The sequence below is a fragment of the Neolamprologus brichardi genome, chromosome 7 (genome assembly GCF_056152115.1).
Source record: "Neolamprologus brichardi isolate AB-2024 chromosome 7, ASM5615211v1, whole genome shotgun sequence".
NCBI lineage: Eukaryota > Metazoa > Chordata > Actinopteri > Cichliformes > Cichlidae > Neolamprologus > Neolamprologus brichardi.
In genome coordinates, this window is record NC_142110.1 from 31,499,318 (window position 1) to 31,524,214 (window position 24,897).

Here is a 24,897-nt window from a genome sequence, read left to right on the forward strand (position 1 = left end):
CAAAGTACAAAACACAGGAAATCGCTTATGAGAGATTGGCAGAGATGCCACCCACAGGGACTGAACCAGACGTGTTGCACACATGCAGAGTCAGTCGAGCTGGTTCAAGTATTTGTAAAAACTTTACGCTGGAATTAAAAACAGAATGGTTTTCTTTCCTGATGAGAAACAGAAGGTTACACCAACTAAACCAGCAATACACTTACCATTCCATATCAGCCAGACAACATAATAACACAGGAGTTACCAGGAGACGGAGCGTTGTTGGAAAGATTCACTCAGTATCTTAAATCTTACCCTCCGCCCACTAAATCAGGGCCTCACTGGGATCACAGAGCAGCCAATCAGAAACAGACTCTACTCACAGACCCGAGTGTATGAATCAAATGTGGATGTGTTAATAGTGAAAAACATTGTAAGCACCAAGGAAAACGCATGTGGATCAAGCTGAGCGGATCAGACAGGAGCAGCCGAACACAAAGAACATAAAGCCCTGCTGAGCCTGATTCTACATGCCCTGAAAGAGTCAGGAGACAAGAGAGGCTGCATTCATTTATTTATTTCAACGTTCAAGGTCAACAAAACTGTAAGTGCTTCAATAAGAGTTAGTCAAGTTCTACTGTCAAACGTTATCATACTGTACAGTGAGGTTTAGTGCCCCAGCATGGATATACATGTACAAAAGCAAATACAAGTGCAATAACAAACAGTCTTAGAATATAAAACATGAATCTAATGCAATGAAGTTTTTCCCACACATTTAATATTTTTGGCCGGGTGTTTTGGCACTCTGGTATGACTACAATCTTATTTATTTATTTTAAATAAAAAAAATGGTTCATGATACCCAGCTAACATCAACTATCTGCAGTCCAAGAAGCTGGAGTTGGAGTTTCTCGTCCTGATTTCAGGACCAGAATCTGTCAGGAAAAACAGCCGAACAACACTGAGCATCACCACAACAGTAAACTGTGCAGCGAGCCAGTTGATTAGCAGTAGGGATGGGTATCGTCTAGGTTTAATCCGATACCGGCGCCAAACCGGTACTTTTGAAACGGTGCCGGTGCTTAAACGGTGCTCAAACCGGTGCTTAAAGAATGGAGAACACAAACTTTGTCCAAAAACCTCTTATGTTTTTATTTTTAGTAGTCTCTTTTTTTCTGCAAAATGATAACCAAGTTAGCCTTTGCTGTTGATACAACATACCTCCTTTGGTTGGAACCGGTGCTTAAACAATGGAAAACACAAACTTTGTCCTAAAACCTCTAATTTTTAGCTGTTTTTTTGGTAAAAAGATAACAATGTTAGTCTTTTCTGCAGCTATAGGGCATATATGGTTTCACTCTATCAAACAAGAAGACAGCCTCATGTAACTACGACGGTGTTTGCTAGTTCACCTTACGTGCATTAATTTAATAACGTGGTTAACCTACTCAACGTAAATTATACACGAACAACGTTAAGCTACTCACGCAGAGAAGAACAGCTGCTGCTGCATCATCATCCATCCTCATTTCTGCTACACTGGCAGGGCTAGGGGCCAGGACTCTACTCTTCGGGTTTTTGGGGGATGTTGCTAACTCCGGGTCTGATAACAGGCACCACACCCGCAGTAGATGTGCTCGGTGTGAGGTCTCGCAGCAAGCTATCAAATATGGTGCATTTCTCGGCTTTTAAAAAAACGCTATGCGTCACCAGGACTTTAATCAGATTCGAGGTGTTACCTCTTTTGCACAGTGTCACCTTAAAGCACTTGTTGCAGGCTGCTGAGTTTGCATCTTTCGCTGTGAAGTACAGCCAGACTTTTGACCGCTTCGCCTTGGGCATTTTTAATCTGTAGCTCTGCTCTAAAAGAACGTACATACCTGGACCCGCCTACTATCCTTGCAAAGGTCAAATGATTGGCTAGAATCTAAAGTGTGTGACATCTCAAGAAAAAAAAAAAAGCACCAAAATGTGCGCTGCTTTTCGGTCTGGTTACTACCGTTTATGTCAGAACTGGTGCCATACATCCCTATTTAGCAGTGATCGAACTTTCAAAATAAGAGCACAGGGATCATGAAGTCATGGAGTGTGAACCTGTCTCAGTGTCTCAGATGGATAAAAAACAAAAACAAAACAGAAATCAAAAATGAGCTGCGGGAGCCACTAATAAACCTGCAAACTAAAGTGTGTGAGTGGGGAACACTGAAATACATGAGTAAAGTACATTAAGATAAAATTAAGCAGTGTATTAAATAGTTGTAGTAGTTTTTAAAAGAATTTAAAGTATTTTAAAGACGGTATTTCTATTTTCTTCAGTACAGCTGAAGAGCAGATAGAAAAGATTTGTGGGTTTCCTGCCTTCCCGTGCAGAGTCTTTCTTCCACTGAAGAAATACATTTGTTCCCCATGCTGACAGATAAACTCTGTTTAACATTTAGATCTACCTTCAAACATGACTGTGGAGGTGGTGTGAACATGTAACTCAGTGGGTCTGGGGAGGCACGAGTTTTGTTTAAGAAAGGACTCTGAACGTCCTGCCGTCGAGGGGTGACACCATCAGCCGTGCTGAGCCCGGGGAGTGGAGGGGGCGCCACTTGTTCCTCCAGAGCACCGTGAAGAATCTGGACACGAAAAGGATGCACGCCAGGACCAACAGCACAACTGCAGAGAGAAAACAAGCAGGGCAGCTGGTGGTTAGGTCGGCCAAGGCTGGACATTAAATTAACTGAACTCCTCTCTGCCTCTGTTCACTGAATAAACTGATGATTCTTGTGACACAAGTTTATTATATTTGTGTTTCAGGGGTGACAAAAACAGATTCACTATTTTATAAAGTTTACACATTTCTAGTAGTTCATAAGCAGCATTTCAGTGGAGAAAGCAGCTTTTCCATGCATGAAACACCCGTATAATATTCAAATGGAACAGAAACCCCAAACCAAACAAAACAAAAAATACTGGCTCATTAATAATTATTATTGATAAATAAGTATTGCTGAACTCACCCATAAAGATGGCGTTTGGAGTGGGATCGGCTGGGTTGAAGTGCTTGTAGACGTTTCCGACCAGAGCCACGATCACCACCGGGTAGATTGTGAGGATGTTGCGCACCCAGCGGTCCAGCACCCAGTTCTCCAGAATGAACCTGCCATCATCAAACAGCTGAGACTGAAGCACAGTGCTCACACAACATTTCACCTCACCTACTATCGCTGCTTTTATAAGAAAGCTCAATATGGACTGCAAAACGTCTTTACTTTGTAAATTCTAAAAACGCTAAACCAAACTGGCTCATATTATCCATCTATGCACCGGCCAATGATCAGTGAAATCCAAAAAAAAAAAAGGAAACAGAATACATTACAAGTTTACTGTGTAGCACTATAATAATGTCACACTATTAAGCATTAGTAAGTGGTTAATTCATCATTTTTATATATAAGTGTTTCTGTTTACTGTTGAAACAAACTGTTTGGAGATTCTCTGACAGACTTTTATTCAGTTATGCGTGTCGTTCTTACACCAGTGTTTTGGGTTTTTTAGAGTCACAAAAGATGGAGGGAGATCACATAATTTAAGTGGCTTCTTAAGGGTGAATTTTAGGGCAAAGCAAACCTTTGCTTTCGTTTAAAAATAAAAATAAAAATCAGATTTAACTGGTGAATCTATATTTGACTTTCTTCTGTCTCCCTGATCATAGAAATTATCTTCAAGGTAATTTCTTGTTAGCTCCCACATCCCTGTGCCTGAACCTCATCCAATCAGAGCTTACCATGCTATCACCTCTGCAAACAGGATGCACAGTGACGCAGTTGCTGCCGTGCTCTTATCCACACCCCACAGGTGGAGAACTACAGAGAAATTGATCAGAGAGGCGATAGAAGTCCATGTAGTGTAGACAGCCAAACCATTTTGGACCTGAAAAAAAGAAAATGAGACAAATAGTATCTTACTATTGCCTTCTGGGGACAGAGCTGACACTCATCTAACAAGTATTTGCCCCCTTCCTAATTTCTTTTTTTTAAAACATATTTGCCATGGGTATTATATATATAAACATTTGTCTGATGATCTGAAACACTAAAGTGTGACGAATATGCAAAAATCAAAGAAATTTTCACACTGTGTCCTACCAGTACTCTGAGAAAGGTCAGGTCTTTGCGATGGTATGTCTGTAACCAGAGTCCGTAGTAATCTGTGGCAAAGCAACAGAAGAACAGAGCGCTGTAGCCGGAAACCGCTATCAGGATTAAAACGACCAAAGACGCAAGAACCATCCTGGAAGACAGAGAAACAGAAAGAAACAATGAATGCAATAAATAGGGGGCAGAAACGGCTCTGTAGGTAGAGTGGTGACCCCATGATCAGAAGGCTGGGAGTTCAAGTCCACTGAACGGCTACCCTGAGCAAGGTGCTGTCCCTACACACTGCTCCCCAGGCACTGGATTGGTGGCTGCCCACTGCTTAACTGAGTGAATGTGATTAATAAAGTACAGATTATTAAGTCACAAGGTCAGACATCAGAGACACAGAGCTGACAAAGGGGCAACAATTCCTTTTGTTATTAACTGAATGGTGCGTCCGCATTGTAGTAACTGAACATAATTTACCACATTGCAATTGCATGTTCATTATTTGCATATTCATATTATTTATACTGCATTTTGGTCATTCTTATTTCATGCACTACTCATTATTCACAAACTAACATAAATGCTTCCATTCACAAAGATCTCAAAGGATATTTATTTGCCTTTCTGCAGCTATGCATAGTCACCTTGATATTTAGCATACTTTGGCACAGCTATCAGTATGATTCTTTGCACATCCATAATAAATCTTAATCACTAAGTGTGGTGATTTATTGAAACGTGCATGCATACAGTCTGTACATTTCTAATGAGCCTTAAAAGCAATGTCTGTTATGGCCATTGGCCATCTTTAATCTTCGTGTTTAAGGATACTCAAATCTCTTTGGATGTTTCTGACTTTTGTTCGGTTCTCTGTCCAGATGATTCCACACTGCTTCAGTAATGTTGACATCCAGGCTCTAGGCAGGCCAATCTGTGGGTTTTTCCTATTCAGGTATGTTTTTAATCTACTGGGAGTGTGTTTCAGATTCTTTCCATGATGAAAAATCAAGTCGTTGCCAATGACATGATTTTTTTGGATGGTATTACTTGATGGATCAAAATCTGCACATTGTGAACACATTTCTACGTTCACAATTCCATCAATTTGGAAAAGATTCCCAGCACCACCGGCTTAAATGAAGCCCCAAACCATAATAGAGATTACAGGTGGCTGTACACACTCATTGTTATACCTCTCTCCTGTCCTCCTCCATACATATTGATAATGAACTGAACCAAAAACTTGGATACAAGTTTGGATTTGGATTCACCACTCCATCAGACCAGTTCAGACCAGTTCTTGTGAAATCTGGCATATGTCATCCTTCTCTTCCTTTCATAAGAATGGCTTCTTGGCAGCCACTCTTCCACTGAGACCATTTCTGATGAGGCTTCAGCAAACAGTGGCTGAGTCAACTGAAGGGGTAGATGCATGTCTACTGTGCAAAAGGCTTTTGTCAGTACTGTATGTTTATTGCAAGTACCGCTGTGCCACATGAGAACTAAGAAACGGGAGAACTATTTTATTATGTTTTCTTCTCTGTGGTGGCTGGAACAGCACATCATTTCATGCTGCACTGCACTGACTATTGTTTTGTTAGTATTCACAGTATAGGATGATCATCCTAAATTGTCCTGTCTGAATTTTTGTTTGGTCACCAAGTGTTACAAAGTCCGATACAGAGGAACCACTGTTTTGGAGCCATCATCAAAGATATAACTTCTGTTCTGGCTCAAACAAGTTCCAGTTATTTGCATGACTCAGTCTGGATGAACAGCTCGTCCTACAAGTGCTCGAGCTCTGCTAGTAACACATGTGGAATTTATTCCAGTCTTCACAGACACACCCGGTCTGGAACCATTATTTGTTTTTCCAAGAGCACAACGAGCCAAAACACACCTGCGAGGTCTAACCCACCAGCAGGGTGATGAGAGTGTATCAGATGAACTTGAGTGCAGAGAGACGCACAAGTGAGAAAAAACAAGTGTTCAGCATATGTGAGAACTACTTCAGGAATGTTGAAAAAGCTTCAGTTTACGACCTCATGAAGCTCCTGGAACAATTTAAACCATGTGCTGCTCTTGCTAAACCTTTTTCTCTTTAACTAAACTTTAACTCCAGGGTCCATTCCTTTTTATTATGTCTCTGATACGACCACATGTATAATTTAACAGTCTTGAAGTTTTCAATTTTGTACTGTGCTGCAGAAAAATAGTAAAAACAAATTAAACTCCTAGTAAGCAGAACCCAGCCAGGGTGGAGCCAAAAGCCACAAATGGATAACTGCTGAGGTACATTAGGAAAGACATGCAGTGTTAAATCAAATATGTAGAATAAGATATTCATACTGGATGGGCTGGAGCTCTTGTAAACAGCAGACAATCTATCAGCTGATATTAGCCATCCAACAATAAATCAGTAATGGCATATGTGAGCATCTTAAAAGTAAATGCGAGACAGGAGACACAAAAGTTCAACTACATTATGCGTGTTATGAGTTTGTTCACCACACTCTGCAACTTCCCTGTTAGGAATGCCACAAACATAACAGCTAGCTGCTCCAAGCAGACTCAGGCAGTGTGGAAATGAGTAATCTATGACTTAGTGCGGCGACAACACAAGATCACACCCGTATTGTCATATCATATTAAGGTAAGGACTCATTGGATTTTTAAAATCACAAAATATTGATATTTGTCTAACAAAAAAATCCTAAATCAATCGGGTTATAGCAGATATATGGTGTGTGCGACAAATTGAAAGAGAAGCAAAGACAAGAGCACAGGAGACTCTGAGCGGTAACCTGCTGCACATCCTTTCCAGCTCAATCTCTGACTAAGGTGATTAAGGATAGAGATGGAAATGTACTAATGAGTGAAGTGAATGTTGTGAGAAGATAGAAAAGTACTCTGAGGAGTGCATAAATGAAGAAAATAACAGGGAGAGAAGAGAACAGATGAAAAGTTAGTGATTCATGAATGCATATTTAGTAGGGAGGAAGTGAAGGCAGCTATGTAGAGGGTGAAGAGTGGATAGGCAGTCAAGCACTTTGGAGACAAATATAGAGAGACAAGGACATTTATAGAAGAAGGATTGTGGATATGTTGGATAAAGGATGTTGAATATGGATCTAGGGACTCTGGCGACAGGGTGAGATAAGAGGTGGATGTGGTGACCCGTAAAGGGAGCAGCCAAAAGAAGCATAAGAACAGGTAGTAGTAAATAAAATGAAGACATACTCTGCGTCCCACAGCAGGAGCCATATAATGTTCAGCACCATGTTGGAGAGCCAGCAAATATGGAAGCCGTAGGGCAGCAGACACTGAGCCCAGGATCTATTAAGAGAGAGAGAAATATCAGTTTCATCCTGTGTGTTTAGATTTAGTCCAGCTGTTTTGATGCTAGCTTACCCTCTGCATGTGTATGAAGTGATATAAATCACCATCAGGGTGAGCCAGGTATAGATAACGCCCCAGATGGAGAAGGTCCAGCCAGCTGGAGTGATGCCTGTCTCATAGCGGGCTGATACATTTCCTGTAGAAGTATGAAAGGGAGCTGGAAAACAGACAGAGAATAAACAAATGTGCACTGGTGGAGTTTACATTCCAGTTCCAGCTGGTTTGTTTACAGGGGCGACAAAGCAGCAAACACAAAGATGGAAGAAAACTGATGTGATGTGACTAGATGTTACAGGGGGAAATGCAGAAAAACAGAACTACTTCAGCTGGATTAAAGAGAAATGTGTCAGATCAGCAGGGTTACTGCTTACTGACTGATGAACTTCTACCCATCTTTACGTCTGAGAAACCCAGTCATGTTACAGACTTGTTTCCAATCAAACAGTTAGTTGCAAAATGTTCCTCCAGTTTTTTTGGTTTTTTTTGGTACCACTTACTTTTCCAAACTTTTATTTACTTGTTCCAACTTTTTGGGACTATGTTTGTTAAATTCGCAACATCTTAAATGCGAAGTAAACAAAAGAAAGTCCTCATTTTGTTTGTAGATGTTCCCTTTGAGCCTTTTAGAACTACTCAAACATAAAGACCTTTATTAAGTAGTAAAATCACTGATGAAAAATAAGCTACAACAGAAAAAACTGACCTTTACTTCGTCATTTTGAAAGCATCACAGAATTCTGAGAACGGCTCTCCTACTTTTTAAAAAGTACCTCACAGGAAAAGGTCTTAGGTTAACAGGGAGACAATGTTCAGGTATATACAACTTCCTAAGTCTTAGTTTAGTTAGTTTAAAGGCTCAGTTGCTGCAGCCCTTACAGTGTTTTCTCCACCAACTGGTACTCCTAAGCAGAACTCAAACTTAAAGCAGATGCAGAGCTGCTGCCATGTCCTGCCACAGTGAGGCTCGAGAGCAGAACAAGGAGTACAAGAGGCTTGCTGCAGTCCAAGATGGAGGAGATTCGCTTCAGGAGCAGCTGATTATTATGCTCAGTTATGCGTCAGTCACAAAAAGGCTTGGCAAACACATATGCATTCAATTCATATAACAAAGTGTGTGTTCCTCCTTTTGATGCGTGCACACATAACAACCTCCTGCCATAAAAAAATCTAAATCTGTCCTAAACACTGTGACTTCTGGGTGCTCCACTTTCCTCCCACGGTCCAAAGACATGACTGTAAGAGGCAAGGCTGTAGGTGTCAACATGAATGTGGACGATCGTTTCTCTGTGACGGACTGGTGACCTATGCAGGGTCACCTCTCCTAGGTATAAACATCAATGTGTCCTAATTATGAGGACTATTTTTCGTTTCCATTAATGTAATGCACTTCTACTTTAGCAAGCAGACTTAAATTTAACGTGTACGTTTTAAACTACCTCTTTGTCTCAAGCTCACGGTTTCTCTGCTGCAGAGTAGCTCTTACACTTTTTACATGAATCACAGTGCATGCTGCTCCTAAAAGATCTCTAACATAATGACTTAATATCTATCATTACATAAAACAAATTGATCACAGTAAAAACTGTGATTAAAATAGAAAAAAGTGGATACACTGTTACTATTTGCCAGCTCACTGAGGAAGGAAATGAGTCTTATCCATGTGGGAGCCCAGCGGAGCATTTCCTCGGCCACACCCTGAATATATAGATAAAAATAAATAAATCACTGTTGGATCTTTCCCGTCCAGCAGAACCAGTGGGCGGAGGGATACCACAGTCACTATTCCTACACTTCACTTAGACTATTTATTAGGATAAAATAATAAAAACTTCGTACTAATAACTGGTTAATTTGAGCCCCCTCTCAAAACTATAACAAACTCTGGGAAGTTTGTGAGCTGTGTTATTGTTACTCCTGCCAGTTAGCAGTACCAGCTATGTAAATGCGCAGTCCTGGAAATGACGGCTCACTGGTTTGTGTAACATGCGTTGGTGACATAACAGCTGCAGTAAACAGTTAACAAAACTTCTGAAAACACAGCTTTTGTGAAGGCAGAAAACTAAAACCAGAAATAAAACACCGAGAATGTACTACCGTGTGCAGTTTTAACAGTCTTGCAGTTTTGTTTTTAATCTTTTTCTAGCTCTGTGAAACTCACTTCTTGAACAGCGATATTTCACCTACCTTTGCCCGCTCCGGCCAAAGCGTTAAAGATTAAAACGGCAACAAAAACCACCGCACACAGGATTATGACGAGAATCCGCAGAATATTGACGTCCTTCATTTTGTCTTTCTCGCTGCTTCGTGTCTCGGTGTGTCCTCTTCAACTGTCAGGGAGCGGCGGACAGAGCTAAACGGACCCGAACGTGACGCCTTCACGTGCTCCACGTAAACGCCCACAGCCTTAGAGGGAAAAAAGGAGAAGAAGAAATGCAAATGTGTTGTGCTCATGTTTCAACACAGGTAAACCTTGACTTATATATTCATGTAAATGTTATCGATAGGTTAAACTTAAGTAACTGCATCGTAGTATAATATATAATTACATATATGAGAACATGCAGTGTAATGGCGTCCTCTTCAGGCAGACCGTGAACATGATCCAGCTTATTTCATGCAGTCTGTTGAGCATGTTTCACAACTTAATTGAAGTTTAAAAGTTGTTCAACAGCATTTTTAGATACATAGTGTGACACATAGTGTCCGTTGAACTGGTTGATAACAAAATAGCGAATTTCCCCCTCATATTTACATCCCATCATATAACAAATAACGTTTATTGATTTTGTTCTGATACGCTTAGTCAGAGGCATGGTGCAAGGTTGTGCATCTGCTCACATCATTCACAATCTGTCTAACCTGAACAGTATTTCCATCAGCACGTCGGAGGAAACAGTAACAAAACAGTGGGATCTGCACGTGTTAGTAATTACATTAAACAGCGAAAACAATAAGTAAACAACTGCAAACTTCTAAATATAAATCTGTTTAAAAGAACAATTCCTGACATTAGCATTAGTTGAGAACAGATTTTAATGTGATTTCAATATAAATTAAAAGATATAAATGAATTTAAGAGCTTTTTAAAGAATGAATAGATGGTAAATCGATGTAATGTTTGAGTCTATCCCTCTGTCTCTAGCCCACTGTTGCTCTGCTGAACAGAGCCGCTCTTACTCACCACACTAAATGTTTGGCAGGGAGCAGTTCTAGAAAAAGCTACAGGCTTATAATCGGTCCTTTTGAGTCCCCTTTTATAACCGAGCACCACGGGGAAGTAAGTGACTCACGCCAGTTACCAGAAGCAGCTACGTAACAAATGCGTAGTCCTGGAAATGACAGCTCATTGCTTTGTGTAACATAGCTAGGTGACATAACAGCTGCAGTACGCGGTTATAAAAGCTATGAAAATACAATTTTTGTGAAAATGCATCTTTTACTGATGTTCGCCAGATTCCCACTGAGTTCCTGTTAAGGGCTCGAGCCCCTAGTGTCCAGTCATTCCAGTATCCATGTGTGTGGGTACTGAGTCGTGTTATCATGAACTATCCCACTACTGCTAGCGTTGCCCTGAGGCAACAAACCACATTTCCATGCCTCACACTGGCCCTTCAAAATAAACAAACTTTTTTTTTTTTTCAAATAATGCTACGAGGCACATCTCTTTCCAATAAAATGATGAGTTGAAGGTGGTGACTTTAAGTTTGGGGGAGGGACCCCTTTCTGCAAGATGAGACATCTCCATTAGGAGGTAAGATAAAGATCACTATTCTACATGTTTAAAGTGAAATAAATGTATATAAAAATACTTGTTTGTGCATTAATATGTTGATAAGTATATTTGATTGTTTGTTCTACTTTTTGAAATTTATTTATACAGTAAAACTGTTAATTTTCACTTGTTGCCTCAAGGCAACACTGTGTAGTTAGCCTAATTTTTTCAGGCAATATAATGCATTAGCATATGTGTGTAGAGCTGTGTTTGTGTGCATTTATATGATCATAGCCAATGTTTTTTACTTTTACTTTACTTTTTTTTTGAGGGACACAGGCGGTCAGGGGTCAGTTGGTAAAGTAATTGTGTGTGTGTGACGTGTATTACTTATTGTTGTGGGGACACAAATCTGTTTACACACTCACATTGTGAGGTCTCGCTTACTTTATGGGGACAAATTGCAAGGTAAATCATTACATTTTAGGGTGAAGGCTTGAGTCAGGGTTAGGTTCAGGCAGGGACTTGTGATGTGTAGGCTCAGAATAAGTCTCCAGGAAATGAATGTAAGTTAATGTAATGTCCCCAAAAGTGATGGAAACACATTGTGTGTGTGTGTGCGTGTGTGTGCATGGGTTAGGGTCAAATGTTGGATGTACTTTGGTGTTTTATTGTTCTGTGAAATGTTTACATTGTTTATTTATTGTTTGTTTATTTGTTCATCCTTGTTGTACTAATAAAACATATTATAGAATAACTTGGTGTTTGACTACCCTTGTCACACAGTGTTGCCTTGAAGCAACAAACCAAAATAAGTAAAAACATTACGTATAAAAACACAAGGAAACATCAGAAATCAGTTTCTAGCAGATGATCAGCAACTGGTTCATTTGTGCTGCCATGTGCAGTTAGCTTCTTCAGCCAGTAGGTGTGAATCATGTCTGGCTCTGGTGCTGTCCAACTCTTCATACTTAATACGATCTGTCTGTCTACACAGGTCTGTCTGCACTGAGGACACCTGTAGGTTTCAGTCTGATCCTTTTCATCCCAGTAGCTTTTAATACAGTTCATACAGTAGTTGTGTCCACAGGGAATAGTCACCGGGTCCTTCAGGAGAAACACTCAAACATATTGAACAGCAGAATTTGTTCTGATCCAAACAAATAGTTAGCGCTGACATTTCACCTCTCAGAAACACGGAGTGCAAGAAACTTTTTCACCGAGAGGAAAGAGCAAGTGGATTTTCAGGTCATGGCTGATACCTATGAGAGGAATAGTTTGAGTGGTGATAAAACTGAAAGCACATTTTGTTTTCCATTTTTCAGGTTGCAGCTTGTCATGCATCAATAAACCAATACCATTTGTTCTGACTCAATAATAGTGAATAATAGTATAACCTTCCAGCAGCCATGTCTTCGTGGTGTTACTACTACTAAAAGAAATCAAGACTGACGCACGTGCCTTTGAAAAAGGATCGTGTTTTATTTACAGAGGTTCCATCAGAATTAAAATACAAATGATTTATAGACTCCACAGGTGGAGCATTCATTCAGAGCTCGAGGAGGACAGTTGGAGGCCCTGTGTGTTTGTGTGTGTTTGTATGTGAGCATCATGTGTGTGTGACAGCTTTGGCAGAGAGGGGGAAAGTCCTTGGATGCATCTTCAGCCTCCTCCTCATCCTCCCCTTCGTTCTCCTGCTCAGTGACTCTCGCCTTTCTTCCCTACGACCTGCGTGGGGACAAAACATGGGTGAGTGTCAAACACTGCTCTACACAAATGAGCACAGGCTGCTGCAGCTGCTCCTCACCCTTTTGAAATCGTTCATGTTAGTGGCCTGCACCGGAGTGCCTATGAATGTCAGGTAGTTGATTTTTGTCGTCTCCTCGTCTCCTTGGTTTGACTTAATGAACAACTGAAGTGGAAAAAAACAAGAAAATGCATTTAACAATTCAACAAAAACACACAAAAATGTTTTTCTTTAACTGTTCATTGATTCTGCCAGCGTGCAATGTGTCCATAGGGCGACCCTTCTCAAGCTACTTCTCCAAATTCCTCCAAGAGGGAAGTCTTTTTCCTATAACTCACAATTTTGGTGACCATCCCACAAATAAACCTCTAAAAGCTTTCCCCCCCACCTACAGGATTTACTTCTATTGTATATACTTGTGCATTTTTGCCGTTTGCATCACGGCCTCTTCTGCTGCTCATTAACAACCTTCTTAAAATACATTTCTAATGCATTACGATCTAACCGCAGTAATGTTTCAGAGGTACTGTTGGTAGTCGGGTCCTTACTGTAACACTCTGTACGTTCTGAAACTTGACGTAGCGCAGAGGAATCAAACCGTCTTCTTTGTAATCTTCCTCAGACAGCTCCAGAGTCTGAGTGGCTTCGCTCCGCTCTGCATCGTCGAACCCCATCGACCGAGGGAGATTGATAAACACCTTCACCACCTTAGGGGCTTGGGCTGACAGAGAGTGAAAAATAAAGAAAAAATGAGACACAGAAGGAAGAAGATGATTTTTTTACCATTTGGAAACTGACAAAGTTCATATCAGCGCCTCCATATACTCAGAGGCTGTGATTAATGTCAGCAGGAGAAACACTCACCGAAGTCTGAGGACAGTAGTTTCATAGAGAAGAGCTTCACAGGCTGATTGAAGGCGATCGTTATCAACAACTGGACAAGATTTAAAAAGGAAAACATCCATCAGGTTGATGCTCCACATATAACAAAGTTTATTAAGGAGGTAAACAGAATGAGAGCAGACTAAGGATTTCAGTTAGTTTTAGCTTTGTTTCAGTTTCCTGAACAAACCTGAGAGTTTCAGTTTATTTTGTATTGTTTGAAAATGTCTAAATGTCGAGTCTGTTAGCTTTAGACATTATGATATGGGTGGGATTTGTTAAATCAATAAATATAATCAGCAAAGCCTCTCGTGCTGGTTATGTTGTCTGAAATGAAGATATTTGTTGTATATTTTTGTTTCATTTTTTAAATGCACAATACGTTTTAGCTAGTTTACATTCCTGTTTAAAAGTGTCATGAACATAAAGAGAAAAAAATCTAAATTCAGGGTCATTAAAACCATATGCTAAAAATTTCTCTCTTGAGTATTCAGGAGACAAATATTAGAAAGAATAAGAAAAAACAATTATCAGGAACACCACCAAGTATCATGATTACCCAGATATTTTATATGAGGATAAACCCCTGAAAATGTATCGTCACATTTTAAGAGGCCCAAACAAATTAAACATGTTTTTAAGAGACAACTCATCTATTAGGCATTCTCAATGTGAAACCAGCTTCTTTGCGGAAATAACATCCAGGCTGAGTGGGGTACTGATTTCGTGAGTAATGTTTAAACTTCCTGCATGAAGTGAAAAATCAAACCTGTTCATCGCAGTCAGACTCCAGGTAGGACGAGTCTTTGATCAAACAGTTGTCGAAGCCGCAGTCGTCGCTCTCGTTGAGGCACTCGCAACCGGCTTTGTTCACAAAAGGCATGAGGTCCATCTGAAACACAGCAGTGGAGGCAAACTCATTTATTCAGTTCAAACTTCGTGTACTGCTCGATATTTATGGATATTTATTTACATACACATTTATTTAACCCTTTCATTCATCTGTTGCAAAGCTTGCACGTGTTTTCACACAGAGTTGGGCTATTTATTTTTTACTGAATCAGAGAGTATTACTGTCGAATCAGTGCTTACATTGGTTTAGTACAGAGTATGGCTGGATGATGTTTAGTTTTTGAAACGTATGAGTGGATTATCAAGATAAGATTAGACAGTATTATTAATGGTGACATGATGTGCTGGTGAATCACCTAAACACTAACTCAAACTTTAAAGGTACATCTTAACTTATAATGTCATAAGTGGCAACAGGTGACAAAGTTCAGCCGCTGTGAAGAAAGAAAGCTGACAAAACAATGCTTTTTATCACAGATAACAGTTTGTTGGTCTGTTTTTGTGTGGACTTTGTATTTTATAACTTTATCTTTTATTCAAACTTAACTATTAAACACAGAAGTTACACATTAAGACAAAATAATTAACTTGTTTAGGGAGCAGTAGACGAAACAGCTCCTGTGTTAGGTGAGGTAAAACACACATTTTTGTCAATAGTCTGGTGGTTTAGCAGTGACTTCAGTTCCTTGTTTGAAAGAGCTGCCAGCACTGGAAATAGTGAAAATGTTATGCTGTCTGCTTGGGGGCGTGGCCCACTGCCATCTACCACAAATAACACACCATCACTGATGAGAACCCTCAGTAAAGCCTAAAGGGTACTAAAAAATGTAAGAATGTCTTATTGGGTTTGATGAAAATTGACATAAGAACTATTAAATATGAACTTTAATGGCATTTTATTTTAACTAAAGTTCATTTTTAAAAAACGATGCTATCCGACATGCTGCTTTTCTAAATAATACCACAATGAATATATATCTTACACTAAAAAAATACAGAAATATGGGACAACTGGATTGACTCACACCTTTATTGGTAGTCAAGTTGGCTCATGATGCACTGGTCCAACCTTTTCAAATGCTGATGTAGAGTTCTGATCAATAATCATCTTAAATCAATAGCTTTATTTCTCACTGTGAGGAAGAGACCGTGAACCATTCTTTACACCAGGCTCAGCTTAAACAGTTTTTTTAACTTTGTAAAATAACTCAGGAGAAATGTAAATATAGGGGAATGTACTGAGCTGGCATTCGTAAGCCAAAGCACATCCCTAAAGGAGACAATGACTAATGACCTTTTCCCTAACTTCGTGACTGCTGTCTTCAACTAGCAATAAATGCACAGATTATTTCTTTATTTGAACACTGCTGATGGCCAGCGGACAATCCAGCTGTCCTCTCATCAGCAATCGAAAGCCATCAGGAACGTTATCCACTCACATATCCCTTAGGAATGTCGGAGTCCTCGCTATTTCCAGGGTCGTTCTCTGTGTGCTGTTTGATCTTCTCTTCCAGACCTGCAGCGTCTGCTCCTTGGTACTGATCGACCCGCACCCGGTTCCTGAAGAACAGGAACGTTGGTGTCGCTGAGATGTTGTTGGCTGCGGCGGTTGCCTGAGGAAATTAGAAAAAAAATATATTTAAAATTCAGAATATAATCAGACTTTAGTGCAACTAAACTTGCCTGTTTGGGTCTCACTATTGACCGGCACCACACATGTCTATTATTTCATAACCCCCAACAGAAGCTACATTTCTGCTGCTCTGACTCAGTCTGCAGAGGATGATGATGACGACTTCAGGGATTGTGGATGATCAGTAATATTGTCAGTTAGGTCACAGTTAAGTTTGAGCTTGTTTCCCATTAATAGACGAAAATCAATATTCATAGTAAATTTGGTCTGCTTCCCACACCCTCCCCCTTTTGTTTTGTTTTTTTGTATTAATTTCATGAAACCATAGAAATCAACCATCAGTATGACAATTGTTTGACTTATAGGCCACCAATGTATCCATCTGGGCTGAAATTTGGAACCTTTTAAATTTTTTTGTAGCCTTTTTGAGCCCTCGTGACTTCATAAGTGCAGGAGAGGAGACATCCCAATTAAACTTTCAGGGTTGAAAAACACGACACAAAGTATGTGGTACAACTGCTCTGTGGGCTACTCTTGCTTGTGTTGTTGTAGAGCCGTCAGCTGGCCATGGAGAATAGCAAAGAGTGTTAAAAAGAATGAGTCCTTATAAATCTCCCATAGATGCCATTTTTGCCCAGTCTTTCTTATTGTTCAATCATGAACTCTGACCTTAACTAAGGCAAGTTAAGGCGAACCTTAAGTTCTTTAGATGGTGTTCTGGAGTAATTTTGCTGCGCTGGCCACTCCTTAGAAAGTTCAGCACTGTTCCAGGTTTTCTCCATTTGTGGATAACAGCTCTCACTGGGGTCACAAAGCTTTCAAAGTGGCTTTTTATCCTTTTCAGACTGACAGACGTCACTGACTCTGTTTCTCAGCAGTTCTTGAGTTTCTTTAGCTTGTGGCATGATGTCTTGCTTTTTGAGATCTTTTATCTTACTTCACTTTGTCAGACAGGTTCTATTTACATGTCTTGACTCATCAGGTCTGACAGTAATTCAGCCTGGGTGTGGCTAATGAAAATGAACTCAGCTTTCCAAAAAATGTGGCTAATCCCACTTAATAAAGGAGGCAATTACTTTTTCACACAAGGCTATGTAAGTTTGGGTGGCTGTATTTACTCATATTTTTACTCATTTTGTAGAGAAAAAATACAGTGCTTGGTCACAGCACTGTATTTTTCTTGTTTCAGGACTGCACAGGATGTCAACAATGTGGTGAATCAGACTCACCTGACAGACGTGAACATCTACTTCGAGGAAGACGACCTGTGGGTATTTGTTACTCAACATGTTGAAAGCTGGAGCTATTCTGATGCATGGCCGGCACCTGAGGAGGAAGGACAGATCAGGTTAGCGGTCAATTCTAGTCTCACGATGGATCACTGCATCAATTGTTGCAGCACTTGTCCTGCAAGATGTGATGAAAATCTGCCACACACAATAACACTGCTCAGTGAAGCTAATACAAGCTTAACTTACTCCTTTATTTATTATAATATCATAAAAACCTTTAGTAGAATGTAAACTAATAAATAAATTACAAGTTTTAATGTTGGTCTAAACTTTTCATTTAGACCTTTTTGCTGCTGTTGTGGGTACGTGAGTTTACCCTCAGGACAAGAACCTAGCATTATCATTATTTAATGTGTCCCAAACGAAAGACATAACCTTTAACTTTAGATACTTTAAACTGATTATCATCACTATTGATCTGCTGTCTTTTCATCAGCTTAACAGGCCTATAGATCAATCAAAGCCTCTTACAATCAGAGTGTACATAAAATCACACAAAGACCTGAAAACCCGCACGTAACAGATCATTTGTTATGCTAGTGGTAGTAGTTCTGCTTTTCATGAGGACAATGCTACAGTAGAGCTCATTCTATTTAATCAGCCAGCTCACTCACACACCTCAGCAGCCAAGTTGCTGTAATACTGCCGTGTCATTGTAAGCAGCAGCGCTAGTGAGCTAACGCCTAGCTCACTGCTAGCATAACGCTAGCATGCCGGCCGTAATTACAATACAATAAACGCTGCCGGTGAGAGAAATATTCAGCTCATGTCACCTCCTCAAAGCAGCTAAGCGACTATCCCTGAATGTTTCTCAGTCATATCCCGAAACTAAGGATTAAGTCTCGAGGGGCCTGAGCTTACCCGGCCATTGTGAACTTCACCACGGCGAGCCTGGAGCCGGCGGCGGCTAGCTCCGGCTGGAAGTCCGGGTCGCTCCCGATCACTTTAACGCCTACCATGGTGCAGTGTGCTGCTGCGATGTGAGGCGGTTACCCGGGTGGTGTTCAGAGCGAACAAACAGGGCAACCTAACAAATATACGGTGTTTTGTTTTTAGCCTTCTGTCGGTGTGTTAGCCGACTAGCCGTCCGGTTCCGAGCCACACACTACAGTTACAGTGCGTTGCTCCAGGATGTGACTCCTGATTGGCTACTACACAACCGGAAAGGTAGGGCTTTCTTCTTCGTCCTCGCCGAGTCAGTGTCCGTACGTTATATTGGCCTCAACAGGTTAAAGAAAGAACAACAAAAATCTTAGGGAAAAAAGAAGTGCAAATCAAATCAAACGCTGGTCTCATAAATCTTACAAATTCAGTAAAGCATAAATAAATGAATGAATGAATGGATGAATGAATAAAGGACAAAAAAGGAAAATGTGCTTTTTGATCCAAACCTCACATGTTGCAAATTTCATTTACTTCTCACCACTGAATTTTGTAGAGAAAATAATGGACTGCTCCATAAATTTAGCTAACTATATATGCAGTGCAAAATGAAAAATAACATGGCCATTAATGCAATAAATGAATAAAATTAAATCCACATACATACATACAATACATTAATTAAATTGAAAATTTTAAAAAAAGAAAAATTTATGAAATTAAAAGGCAAAGTACATGAACAATAAAGAAACAATGGACAAATGAAGAACATGAAAAATGAAATAATTAAGAAAAGACAATTAGAAAAAAGAAAATTCATCACAACACACTTTACAGACTCATAAATGCTAACATTATTATTAGTAGTATTAATATCATTATTATTATTTATTATTATTATTATTATTATTATTATTATTATTATTATTATTATTATTATTATTATGATCTTAGATATGTTGCAGTTTTGACCATTTTTAGGCACTTTTAGGCCTTCATAGTAAATAGTAGGTCGGGTGTTATACATATACAAATAAAAAAAACATAATTATAATGAGTATTTGTAGAGAGAGCTGTTAGAGCTGAGCCTCATATTAAACCGATCAAAAAAGATTTATGATTGACAGGGAAATAAAGCACATACATTTGATCTTTAAATATTTTTTATACTTGCTAATCTGTAGAATCTCTTTAGGTGTCACTGTTGTACAACAACGGAGGAGACAATCAGCGCTGGCAAAGTATTTTGATAACATAAAAAGGCACCAAGCATCGGCAGCATGTAAACTCTCAGATTAAGAAAAAATAAAAAAAAGATATTGTTAAACACAGCCTTTAGTGTAATGTTGCCCCATTACACTTTCCCATGGAATTGCACTGGGTTTTAAGAATTGAGAGTTAGAGTGACCCAGTGACTTAGGCTTTAAATCAAAGCTAAACATACAGTGCATCTCACTGAAAATCCAAAATCACATTACATTAATGGTTAATGTAACAGTTAATGTTCAATAGATGCTTTTAGAGTGAAATAAATGAAGTATAACACAATTATTATGATGTGCTGACAGAGAAACTATTTTTACAGATCAATCAGAGCCTTCACTTTAATTTTTGTGGTAAATAGGAAGTTTAAAAAAAATCATGTACAGAATCACCAGCCAAATCTGATAAAATCACCCAACATTTGCAGTTTCCACGCCTCTCTCTTTTCATGTCTCTGTTATTATTAATTTAAAGGATGACTGTACAGTGAATGGTATTTGTAGTTTTCTAACCTGCCAAAAAGTCTTTCACCGGGGCTCAAGACTCTTGCACAGTAATGCCACTTCCTGTTTGAATTATTTGGATCTTATCAAACTCAAAAATTATAAAGCAGTCTAATTGTCTTGTAGATACTGGATGATTAAGCAATACAGAAAAATGTATATGGGTGTGTCAGTGTGCTGCCTCATAATGTTTCACAAAATTAGAAAAAGTTCAATTAAGGCATTCACTGAGTTTTTATAGGTTTGTATTTTCTAATTAGTTTTTATTGTAATTTTGATTTGAATTTGTGGATTGTTGTTTGAAAATGTTTATTTTAAAAGTATTTTTCATTAGTTTCACTGTTAGTTTTAGTCTTTTTAATTATTATGGTATAGAGAACATGTAAAAGGCGCAAGATTTAGGAAACTCAAACTCAATTTATTGTCTAAACTCACAATAAAACCACAGACAGTTTTTACTGAAGAACCTCATCAGGCTTTGACAACTAAAAAATACTGAAAATACTAAAACTAAGGACATTTCTTTTAAAAGGACATTTTATTTTGGTTGTTTGTTTCACATCAAATTTTTAATTTTAATTGTAATTGTAATGAACTATAATGAGTTTGGGTATCGTCATGTAAATATAAACTGCCAACAAACATTTGATTGAGAAGCAATGATTGTGGCAAGCTAGGTTTCATCGGCCTGAAGCACACCTGCTTGCTCACAATGCCGGCTTACCTCATTTGTCTAACATTAAAATATAATGTTGGACCTGCTTTGATACATGACTGCTTGGACTGACTTTAAGCTGCTACTATATGAGCTTCCCTGTCATCAGATCATTTGAAGAGGGACCTGCTGCTGTTTCTAAAATGAAGGGCCATGTGTGTCATGCTGTAGTGCTAACTCATTTTGATATGGGCCATTGCTGGCTTGCTAAGGCCCCACCCCTCATTAGGGTTCTGGATAGTCTTTAGAAGTAATCGGATCGTTCAGGACATCGATGCCAATGCTGGTATTGGTATAAGATTGATACCAGTGTGACAGGACTGATACGTCGTTTTTTTTTAACCTATTTTTGTCTTGACTGTCGTGTCTGTTTAATTTATAGCGTGCAGGACATTTAAATAACACAACATTAGTCCTCTTTGTAAATGTAAATGTGGCAGGTACGTTTACATTACAGGTCTTCAAAAAAACCCCACCTGCATTAAAAGTTGAAAGTTGTGTTTTGTTGTGTAGTTATTGTGGGAAGTAAAACTCCCTGTGATTTAGTGGTTATTAAAATGTGTTCAGAATTTGCAACTTGACAAACATTCATCACACAAATGATAAAGGTAAAAAACATCGGTATTGGTTTTACCACCACAGTGCTCAGCACCAGTGGTCTGCCCCACTTTTCCCCACTACAACGACCCCGATAAGACCCCGTAAAGGCGATAAAAAAAACCCCGACACGTTTCATCGTATATCCAGGCAGGTAGCATCGCCCTTTGAGCCACCACATGGTCTGATTAGAAATTCAATTAGACGCCTTTACCTGTCCGTCACGTGACCAGAGCACCTCCGCGCCCACTTCCGCAGCTGCAGCCTGCCCCCACGTCTGAACGCGTCGTTTTCAGTTGTTATTTTCGGGGCAGGAGGAGAGACCGGTCCGGCAGGTTTGTGTGGACTAAACCAGGTGAGGCAGCGGGAGAAGAAGGGCGGGGAGCCGCTGCCAGAGACTGCACAATCAGGAAGAAGCTGACAACATGGTGCGGTGACAGAGCGCTCCGGACACCGACTGAGAGCACGATTCACCTTTTTAATACTATTCTGACGAGGAAACGAGTAAGTCGAGCTAAAATATAGACGTATAAGCGTTGCTTTGAGTACTTTGCTGTTTGTGAGGTTTGTAAGCGTTAAAGATTGGGCATAAACCAGAGTTTCCCCTGGGCGGCTCACCTTTCCTCTGTTGTCGGTTAAAGTTTCCCACTGAAAACTCCTCAATGATCGCGAATGTTTTAAAATAAGGGTCTTTTTGTCCTGTCCAAGAAGAGGTTAACTTTAAAATCTCTACTGCATATTTTAGCGGAAACACTGCTTTAGGCTACTTACAAAAATGATTTTAAAAAGCTGCTGGCTCTGTTTGAATGATGTCTGAATTGTTTCTAAATTTCTGAGTAGTAACAATTACTTTTACGTTTCTTTTGTTTCCTGTGAAGGAAGGCTACACGTTAGAAACTCCCAAGTCAGTATCATTCAACAATTTACAACTTCAAAAATGATCATAACATGATGATCCATTAGAAGGAATTTCCCTAACAGGATCCAGTTGCTCTCAAGTGGAATCTCTCTGGAATCTGAGTGGGGTTGAGATATATTCAGTACTTCTATTTTTTTATATACCTTAATGTGTTCCCTAGATTTAAAATAAGCAAATAAATAAAATTAAGCCCCATGGGCATGAAAACATGGGCATCACCTGTCTCGTCACAATCACATTCTTCTTCCTGGTTGAAATCAGATAAATTTGAAGCTTGCTGTGGATTATTCTGCCCGCTGTGGCTCACGTCCGTGCTTTTCTCTGGCCCACATTTGGTCTTCACTAACAATTTTAATGAGGTTTGAGTGGTGCAGTCTCAGCTTTGCCACAAGCCCACATTGTATGGGACAAAGGTCCTGACATTTGGGCCACACCTGTGCCATACAACACATACCAGCACCTTACCTGAGCTGTGGGTCACCAAAAGTAGCTGCAATTAGGACCAAATACAGTCTGGATTGTGATGGGATGGGCGACATGTCTTTATTATGGTTTTTCAATGTGGTATCAAATTGTATTCATGCTACATTTGTGATACCCAGACCAACTTGGAGGGCTGGTAAAAGTGGCTGTGTTCCACAATAAATACCAGAATGACTAAGGCAAGTCACAGCTGCGAAAATTATCATACGTTTTCCATTCCTCGTGTTTCTGTCTTTGTTCAGTGTCTGAGGTAAATGGACATGTGTATTGAACAGATGTGTCCAAAAAAACCCCCAGTGTATTGCATTTTAAAAATATCTTTCTATGTGCTTCCAATGAAATATTTTGCTTTTGCTCCACAGTTTGGAAATTCTGATTAAAATCCATAAGAATAATGAAACTTCAATAAGGTGAATTCCAGAATTTGGCTGTCACAGAAGACAGAAAAATTAAGCACTTAACTTAAACATCACATCCTCATTTTACGTATGACTTTTCTTTGTATACCTGTTTACACTATTGTTCTTATTTTTATTGTATTTGTATCTACATGGTCAATAATCAATGACGTCACTTAACTGGACCGAGCCCATGCAAGGTTAATCTAGACAAGCACAAAACTAAAGCCCAGCTATACGGATGCATTGTGGATAGATGCACATCAGCTGTGACGAGAGCTGGCACTACGCTCACTAAACTGGCATCTGAGCTACATATACATATAACAGGACAGTGGCTCAACAGGCTCAGCCCCACGTGTGGTTAGATGTAACAACCCAGCGTTTTTAGTGTGCAGAGGACACATATTGTTTAATTTTGGAGTGTGACTTTTGAATGACTTGAAGGTTATTTATTCAAACAATGAATTAATAATAATACTTTATTTATTTATTATTAGTATCTCTGTGTCCCTTCTAGGCCTCCATATAGATTTTAGTTGTGTTGAAGCATTGAACCCATTTCCTTCTTTATAACTTGTGTAACCTCTCCATGCTGCAAACTTCTCACGGTCTAACATTTGATAGTAAAAGAAGTGGAGCCTTTTACATATGGCTACTATATAAACACATCTTGTCTGCAGTTAAAACACTGTGATTCAAGCCTGGACACCCTCAATTGTGGCTACTGTTGTATTTGTGAACACAATGGCGGCTGGTGGGTACACCCATCCCAGCCAGCCTGGATGTTTTTTCCATAAACACGCAAGGAAGTTTTTCCTCAGCAGACGCAGCAAGTTGGAGTCTCTTTGATTAGGGAAATATTCGTACTTCTTATGGAAATGCCTGACCTTGAAAGCACAGACAGAGAATTTGAATCGTGGCTTGAGAGGCAAATGGACAGAAGAGTGATGTGAGGTCAAGGCTTCACGAAGGCTGTTTTAAATTTTTCTTCAAATTTTCCATATGGACGATCAGACAGGTTTCACTTACTCCATCTGAAGCTTTCTGTCCGTGCTGTCACGACTGTCTATCTGCTTTTATCCATGGTTTAGGAGTCTGTTCTTAAATTAGTGCTTTATTCAATAATATCACTGATTTTCATTCATTTCATTTAATTTTTTGCCCTTCTTCTTTTATTAGGTTATCATACTTTCTCCCCCCAGTAGCATCCATGTCTAAGCTTAAGAAATGCTTCCATGGCTAATGTTTGAGATAAGTGTCAGATTTAACAACGTGACGACACCGGGAAGTGTTTTGTGTCAGCGTACTTAATAAATCCGATGTTTGCTACTGAGTTATCCGCAAATATCTGCTAAAGAACTTTCACAAACATTATGACAATGAAACAGGAATAATAGGAACACATAGGATAACAGGAAGGCTCACATCTGTCTTCTTGTCACCATGAAAGTGAATCTATCAACTTTTTCTCTCCCCTCCTACACCTATTTGAACACGGA

At 39.5% G+C, this 24,897-nt stretch overlaps 3 protein-coding genes across 3 annotated transcripts in view; 1 reads left to right on the plus strand and 2 right to left on the minus strand.

Moving 5' to 3' along the window:
- Positions 1–539: 539 nt before the first annotated feature.
- Positions 540–10,753, minus strand: LOC102796309 (uncharacterized). Its single transcript, XM_006782086.3, has 8 exons — positions 10,699–10,753; positions 9,702–9,920; positions 7,530–7,674; positions 7,359–7,454; positions 4,119–4,263; positions 3,758–3,903; positions 2,991–3,130; positions 540–2,646 (listed from the first exon to the last, which is right to left on the minus strand). Exons 2-8 carry the CDS (start codon positions 9,799–9,801, stop codon positions 2,498–2,500), a joined length of 921 nt encoding a protein of 306 aa, XP_006782149.2. The 5' UTR covers positions 9,802–9,920; positions 10,699–10,753; the 3' UTR covers positions 540–2,497.
- A 1,936-nt stretch (positions 10,754–12,689) lies between these two features.
- txnl1 (thioredoxin-like 1) lies at positions 12,690–18,778 on the minus strand. Its single transcript, XM_006782085.3, has 8 exons — positions 18,497–18,778; positions 17,573–17,669; positions 16,150–16,323; positions 14,628–14,750; positions 13,841–13,910; positions 13,525–13,697; positions 13,037–13,141; positions 12,690–12,957 (listed from the first exon to the last, which is right to left on the minus strand). The coding sequence occupies exons 1-8, from the start codon at positions 18,592–18,594 to the stop codon at positions 12,928–12,930; spliced, it is 870 nt and encodes a 289-aa protein (XP_006782148.1). The 5' UTR covers positions 18,595–18,778; the 3' UTR covers positions 12,690–12,927.
- Positions 18,779–21,914: 3,136 nt separating this feature from the next.
- atp8b1 (ATPase phospholipid transporting 8B1) overlaps positions 21,915–24,897 on the plus strand; it is a 32,472-nt gene continuing 29,489 nt past the window's right edge. Inside the window, exon 1 of the mRNA XM_006782084.3 lies at positions 21,915–22,099. The gene's annotated coding sequence lies outside the window, so the exon portion shown is untranslated. The remainder of the gene's footprint in view (positions 22,100–24,897) is intronic.